The 8096-nt window shown below is 43.0% G+C and overlaps 1 protein-coding gene across 3 annotated transcripts in view; it reads left to right on the top strand.

Moving 5' to 3' along the window:
- The window catches only part of KDM4C (lysine demethylase 4C), a 459581-nt gene that overhangs the window by 286077 nt on the left and 165408 nt on the right, over positions 1–8096 (top strand). For all 3 annotated transcript variants that reach the window (XM_019555111.1, XM_019555112.1, XM_019555113.1), the window contains exon 14: positions 7320–7501. In XM_019555111.1, the coding sequence (XP_019410656.1) occupies positions 7320–7501 (182 nt within the window). The remainder of the gene's footprint in view (positions 1–7319; positions 7502–8096) is intronic.

Here is an 8096-nt window from a genome sequence, read left to right as displayed (position 1 = left end):
CAGGGCTGATTGACAGCTCCTGAGGTCATAGAAGGGGTAACTCAGGCCCTGCATGGAATTTTCCACTCTCAATCAAACTGAGTTCATGCATTGGCAGCACCTATACTTAAAATTTTGCTCCAACAGTATGAAGGTAATTTTGAATCCTAATCCTACCTTCCAAATGTGTGCTACATCACCCAGCATGGTGTCAGCTGCAAATTTATTCACTGTACACTCATTCTATCCTTCAAGCTACTAATGAAAATAATTTAACAGTACCAAACCCAGGACAGCCCTGGGGTCCACACTTGATACCTCCTTTCAGGTAGAAATTGAGCCTGTTTTAAGAAAAAGGCTACTATCTAGAGGGTGTGCACCAGGAACTTAGAAAGCAACTGTTCACTGGGGCACCCCTAAGGAAGGCAAGTTCCAATGGTCACAAGCTCCTTGAAGACAGCTTTAGGCTAGACATAAGAAAAAACTTCTTTACTGTCTGAGTCCTGAGGGCCTGGAATAGACTCCCCCCAGAGGTAGTGCAAGCACCTACTTTGGATACTTTCAAAAAACACTTGGATGCCTATCTTGCTGGGATCATTTGACCCCTGCTGACTTCCTGCCCTTTGGGCGGGGGGCTGGGCCCGGTGATCTTGCGAGGTCCCTTCCACCCCTAGTGTCTATGAAGTCTTTGAAATCTCAAATTTGCAAGCTGCTACGGCCTATTAACTGTTATGAAACACTTTGCATTGAACATGGTGGTTATATCTGATGCCAGAGATTGGGCAGCAATACTTTAATATCTGTTTTGACTGATGGAGCTGGTACTCCTCGTGGCACCAATCCTGGGGAAGATGCTTCTTTCCAGTCACCTGAAGTGGGATTTGCATTGACATATATATATGAAAAACATGTACTTACCTTACAGTAAATGTGAATTTTGCATACACTGTAGTCGATGCAGATGCATCCCACAACTCACCGTTCATCCCCATTTTAGAACAAGTTAGGAGGAAATTGAGAATTGCTGTCACTCTGCCTTGTAAATCTTCAGCATAGAAATGTGAACAGATTTGCATATAACCCAGATAAACATGACTGCTCAAAGGATTCTAAACTCATACGCACAAGATATGTGAGCCTGTAGCAGAATCCATGCTAAATACAGTATCTTGAAGGACAAGAGTTAATTCAGGGTAGATGCCCATTCTTCTTGTTCATGTAATTAGTAATCAAAAAAGGATCATTAAGCAGAGAGCAGGAAAATGGACATCCTGAATAAATAACAGAAATGCTTCTAAACAAAAAGCTTTTCAGAGTTTCCCACAAGATGACATCGGTTCTTGAAGGATCAGTCTTACCCCATTAAATTTTCTGTGTAAGGAATGTAAGTAAGATTTTTGATTGTTTCAGGGCTTTGAGGTCTGCTGCATCAATTTATTATATCTGATGGAATAAGAAAGCAGGTTGTTGTTTTGAAAGATTCCCATAAATTTAAAATAATTATCTTTAACAGTAGCAAATTTTTGTGCCTTTTCCTCAAAAACAGTATCTTGTTTTCTTCCTAAAAATATCGGGCAGCCTATATTGGATGAACCTAATTCCACTTATATCAGTGGAGAATCTGGCTACTGGTTCCAGCACAGTGCACATTCTCCTCCCACAGATTATATTAGTGCACATTTAAAAGAGAAAACAAAGCAGAGCTACCCAAGGCAATCTGATTCATTTTATATAAAATGCTTTGTACGCAGGATCATGTGCTATACCCAGTGAATTTGCTAACTAAGGCAGAATTTATTATCACATTTTGTCACAGAAGTAACGAATCCTGTGACTTTCATGGTTGTTAAAAAAAATATCCATTTATTTTGACATTTTGTCATTTTAATGTAGAGGTAGGTGAATATTAGTAAGGGGATGAGCCATTTTCTGTGAAATCCTAGAAAGATGGAACGCTAGGCTTCAATGAAAGTTCTTAAAGAACTCTGGACCTCTGAAGCAGTAATGTGGTGACACAAGATACCAGACAAACCTTTAATTAAGGCACCGATTCTTGATCCACTTTGGATTCTTCCTAACTAAAATCTGCGTGTGTTTTTTAATCGAAGAGCTAGATTGGGTTTAGAAAGGTTGGCTCTAGAGTGGGAGTTCCTACATTCTAATATGATCACGGTTATTGCAAAAAATAAGTACAGTTCTAGTTGCACACATCAAAATGGTAAAATAGAAGTTATTTGGGATACAAAACTGCACATCTTTGATTTTTTTCGGGGTTTTTTTCTATGTTTCTATGACTCTTGCGTTTTCACTAGAGGAGACCAATTACTTTTCCTGTCGCCTGGGGAGGAAGGATTCCTCAGTGGTAAAGGTATTACTTTGGAACAGGAGGAATGATGGTTCAAGTGCCTGTCCTGCTACTTACGTCCTGTGTGACCTGTAGCCAAGTCATGTAGGGCATTTATATACATGCTCCAGGAGTGTATGGGAGAGGTGAGGAGGGGATGGAGTTTGTGTGGCTCCAGAGCTTTAGATAAAGCACCCCCGCTGCCATTTTTAAACGTGGGGATTCTGATACATGAGATGCTGGAGGCTATTGGAGTACGGTAATTACCATGCTCTAGCAGACTTGATTAATTGAGTCCGCTCTGGTAGTGTCGGAGCAGCCTCACTGCTTATGTTTAGGTGCCATCAGTGTCATCCTGTAGGACCCCTATAGGAGAGCTGGAAGCATGGTTGACATGGGTGCTACCAGATTACTATAACTTACATCTGGTTAGCATGGTGGATATGAAATGGACAAACAGATTGCCTTAATCATACAAGAAACCCTTAAATCAAGATTTAAACTGCCAGATTTATAAGAGGTGGTATCAGATTATATAATAGGTCTCTCCCAACCCAAACATCTATGAATCTTAGCAGAACATTGAGTCCAACCCCCTGTCCTGGGCAGGAAAGTGCACTGGGGTCAGACGACCCAAGGCAGGTGCATATCTAGTATCCTTTTAAAGACCCCCAAGGTAGGGGGGAGCACCACCTTCCTTGGAAGCCCATTCCAGATTATGGCAACCTTACCATAAAGAAATTCTTCCTGATGTGTCTAATCTAAATCTGTTCTCTGTCAGTTTGTGGCCATTGTTCCTAGTTACTCCAAGGGGTGCCCTGATAAACAGAGCATGTCTTATTCCTTGTTGCTTCCCTCCCCCCTACCCTACTGATGAATCTGTAGGTAGCCACAAGATCGCCTCTCAGGCTTCTCTTGTGGGGGCTGAAGAGATCCAGGGCCCTCAATCTCTCCTTGAAGTGTAGTGCCCAAAACTGGATGCAGTACTCCAACTGCGGCCTGACCAATGCCGCATAAAGGGGAAGTATTACCTCCCTGGTAAATTACAATCCCATGTGCCAGTTCTGCTCCTGGCTTCTTTTGGAATTAAAGCTGAACGAACAGAAAACTATTGAAAGTGATAGAATAGTTGGTGATGCTACCATCTCACTTTGGCAACTCTTTTTTTCACTTCCTTACACTGGGAAAATAAGCATTTATGAAGAGTGTAAAAGAAGGGGTAGAATAGTAAGGATGCCTTATTAAGACTTAGATACCTACCTCAGAGGAGGCAGAGCAAATATAGATAAACTTGGCAGCAGAGGTGTAACTAGGAAGTTTTGCACCTTGGCCAGTGATGGGGACTGCCATTTTATGTTCTTTTAAGTCAGTCCCTGGGACTGATATCCGGCTTTCCCATCCCCGTAGTTATGCTATCATTTAGCAATAGAATGGGCATGATAAATCAGGTATGTTTGGGGAGAAAAATTATTTTCTTTTTCCAATTTGTTTTCAGCTTGGAAACAAAAGTCAAGTTCAGGGTTAAGATGACAGATAAATGTTTGGAAATTTAGGGGAGATTCCTGTGGGTGAGATTGAGCTCTAATTCATTCATTAATGGGAAACTATCCTGAAACCTGGGGCTGTAGATTCAAAATAGGGAGTAAGGATAGAATATTTAGCTTGTAAACTTCTTTTAACAGGTATAGCATGCCTCTATATATTTCTATAGACTTCAGTACAATATGGGCTCAGTTCTACCTCAGGATAAAATTGTAATATAAATATTAAAGATAACGACAGTATCAAGATAAAAGAGAGTGAAGGGAGAGAGTTCTTGCAATAAATTAGTAGAAACACAGCAAGGATGAAGCTACTAGTCGTATTGTTCGGTAATAGTGCAAGGTGATGCACCTGGGGGAGGAAGAACCAGCATCATACCTATAGACTGGGGAACTCCCTTCTCATCAGTGCAAAGGCAGAAAAGGATCTTGGAGTCATCATTGATGTCAAGATGAACATGGGCCTGCAGTGTGGGGATGCAGTCAGGAAGGCCAACCGTACCTTGTCATGCATCCGCAGATGCATCTCAAGCAGGTCCAAGGAGGTGATACTTCCCCTCTATGCAGCACTGGTCAGGCCACAGCTGGAGTACTGCGTCCAGTTCTGGGCACCTTACTTCAAGAGGGATGTGGACAGCATGGAGAGGGTCCAGAGGAGGGCCACTCGCATGATCAGGGTGCAGCGGGGCAGGCCCTACAAGGAGAGGCTATGGGACCTGAACCTGTTCAGCCTCCATAAGAGAAGGCTGAGGGGGGATCTAGTGGCCTGTTACAAACTAGTCAGAGGGGACCAGCAGGCATTGGGGGGAGTCCCTGTTCCCCCGAGGACCACCAGGAGTGACTAGAAATAACGGTCACAAGCTGGCAGAGGGTAGATTCAGATTAGACATCAGGAGGCGCTTCTTCACAGTCAGGGCGGCTAGGATCTGGAACAAACTTCCAAGAGAAGTGGTGCTGGCTCCTACCCTGGGGGTCTTTAAGACAAGGCTAGACAGACACCTTGCTGGGGTTGTTTGACCCCAGTACTTTTTCCTGCCATGGCAGGGGGTCAGACTTGATGCTCTGCTCAGGTCCCTTCTGACCCTACAAACTATGAAACTATGAATAGGTAGATGGACAGAGAAAGGTGCCAAGTTCAGGCTCCATGGCAGACTTTGTATAAAAAGGTTGAGACCTCCATGATGAATATTATATGAAAAGGAAGATATTTAATACATTTCATAGACATTAGGGATCTCGTAAGATTATCGAGTCCAGCCCACTGGCCAAAAGGCAGGAAGTCAGCTAGGGTCAAAGGATCCCATCAAGATAACCATCCAAATGTTTCTTAAAAATGTCCAGAATATGTGCTTGCACCATCTCTGTGGAGTTCCAGGCCTTGGGGGTTCGGACAGTAAAGAAGTTTTTCCTTATGTCCAGCCTAAAATGGTCTTGCAGGAGTTTGTGACCATTGGGCCTTGCCATCCTTTGGGGTGCTCTGGTGAACAGGCCCCAGAATTTTGATGCACACCCTTGTAATAGGCTGCCACTGAGTCAGCCTTGAGCCTGTGCTTTTCCAGGCTGAAGAGTCCCATGGCTCGCAGCCTCTCTTTGTAAGGCCTGTTCTCATGCTCTTTGATCATGCGCGTGGGTCTCCTCAGGGCTCTTTCAAGCTTCTCCTCGTCCTCCCTGAATTGTGAGATCCAGAATTGGATGCAATATTCCAGCTGTGGCCTCACCAAAGCCAAGTACAGTGGGAGGATGACATTCTGGGTCTTGCTTGAGATGCACTGGTAGATGCAAGCCAGCGTTTTATTCGCTTTCCCAGCTGTGGTATTGCAGTGTTGGCTCATGTTCTTTTGCGGTTAATCATGACAAACCCCCCCCCCCCAAAGTCTTTTTCGGTCATGGTGCTAGCGAGTGTAGCATTGCTGAGCCTGTAAGTGTGATGTGGGAGGTTTTTACACCCAATGTGGAGCACCCTGCATTTCTCTGTATTGAATGGAGAAGCTTTGGTTAGGAAAAAAAAAATTCTAAAAAAAGGCACCAGAATGGTAGAATGCAGGAGACACTAATGCATTTGTTTCTACTCATTTAGCGACACAGGAAATAATAATCAGAATGTTTGCCATAAAGCGAGGAGGAATTGATAAGAGGTGTTATGGCAGGGATCAATATATTTATTTTCAAAATTCCTAGGGTATTGCAACTAGTGTGAGAGAAATATGATGTAACCAAATACTTTTAGCTAAAATGTATTAAGGGAAATGAGCAGTTGAGATTTCCTGTAAGCCAGGCTCTCATGTTGCATTTCCAAATCTTCCCTTTGATTCTGAGCAACACGACTGTATTTCGGAAATCTTAATTTGTCGTACATTATTAACTAGACATTTTGTAGTTTCATATCACAAACTGATTGTTCAAAGTTTTCTGTATCCCTATTGGATACCTTATTTCCTTCTCAATATCCAGTTCATTCCAAGGCACTGCCATGCTGGCTTTCCCTTGCCTCCCCCTACCTCTCAGCTTTGGGAGGGGCCTTCTCCTGGCGCTGGAACCTTCCTGGGCTGTCTGTAGCAGCTGCTGCTTTTTAGCAGCTGCCAGTTGCCACTTGATAGCCTGCCTCCCTCCCAGGCAGGAGGGAGGACAGACTATCAATTAATGGGCTCCCTCTAAGGGTGGGGATGGCCCAAAAAGAGCCTTCTAGTATCCCCTGGCTGGAGAGCTTGTCTACGAGGCTCTCCAGCTACAGGGCTGGAGGAACATCTGTACACTCCCAACTCTTGGGCTATTTTTCTACTGGAAGAAATGTCTTCTTGTAGAAACGAATATTGTCCACAGCTTATTAAGATAGATCCTGGAGAGGGTAAGATGCCCCTTCTGTTGATGGCCTAGCAGGAATCTGGCAGAAGGTGTTAAACCACCTGTGAACATCACTAGAGTCTGATGATGGGCAAGATCTGATTGCGTCTCAGTTTTACATATTTTTTGTCTGCAATATTTGTGCATTATAGTCCACAGAAAATGAATGTAGGGTCATTTCACTTTGCTTTTTAAATGTGCAATATTATGGGCATAATCTGTTTTATATTAGGATGATTGGCAGGCTCTAGTCCTGTTCAGTAGTTGGAATTAAATCGGAGTGTATGTAGTAATGGAGTAAAAAATTGCAGGAAGTAAGAGAGAGAGTTAGAGATCTTCACTTTGTGACTATGAATATCAACCCACATTGTGTTGGAGCAACACCATCAAAATGCTATCTTAGACTCCTTTTATGTAGTCACCAGCATATACACATCCTAAAATTGTAGACCTCTTCTCACTTCATACAGTAATTCTTTTTCACTTGTATCTAGATGAAGAACAACTTCTGACATTTTTTGCTTTTCATTGTGAGATCAGGGAATAACTTTGGTTTTGTTTAGTTTCATCTCAAGACTGCTGTACCATGTTTATCACGTTTGTTTTCTTTTAAGAACTGCCAGAAACTTCCTTAATTGAAGAGGAAGTGCAAGAAACAGAAGCCTGGGCCAAGCCTCTCATATACCTTTGGCAGAAAAGAGTCCATAATTTCAATGCTGAAAAAGAATATAACACAGCTTGTGCCAAAAAGGAACCTCATTGTGCCATTTGCACTCTCCTTATGCCATACTACAAGGTAAGCTGTTGTTTGGAAGGGTGTCTTTGATGTCTTATTTAAAACTCAGCATGGCAACAAAACTAAGGGAGGCAAACAATAATTATTGTAGCAGGTTAATTTGTGACATGAAAACAAAAAGCAAATAAAGTCAAGTATCAACTGCTGACAAGGGGCAAATGTTCTCCTAGCTACTGGCCAAAGTAAACAGGAAACTTCCTATCAAATTTACCCACAACCTCTGAATAGAGTATGGAGTGACTGTGTAGTCACTACCACTTATGCTCAGTCCACAGTCAAACTGACCTTTTGCAACCTAATACAATAACGAAACACTATCCATTGAAATATTTCAGGTTTGTGATTCACCATCCTCCCCCCCCATATAATCAATGAGTTGGAAGGGACCTAGACAGATCATCGAGTCCAACCCCCTGCCATGGGCAGGAATGAGCACTGGGGGTGGGAGGGGTCATAAGACCCCAGCCAGGTACCTATCCAGTCTCCTCTTGAAGATTTCCAGGGAAGGTGAGAGCACCACCTCTCTGGGAAGCCTATTCCAGGCTCTGGCCTCCCTTACTGTGAAGTAGTTCTTCCTAATATCTAACCTAAACCT

The sequence above is a fragment of the Crocodylus porosus genome, unplaced genomic scaffold (genome assembly GCF_001723895.1).
Source record: "Crocodylus porosus isolate Cpor-Errol unplaced genomic scaffold, CroPor_comp1, whole genome shotgun sequence".
Taxonomy (NCBI): Eukaryota; Metazoa; Chordata; order Crocodylia; family Crocodylidae; genus Crocodylus; species Crocodylus porosus.
Note: the sequence above shows the minus strand (reverse complement) of the source record. Positions and strands in the feature narration are given on the sequence as shown.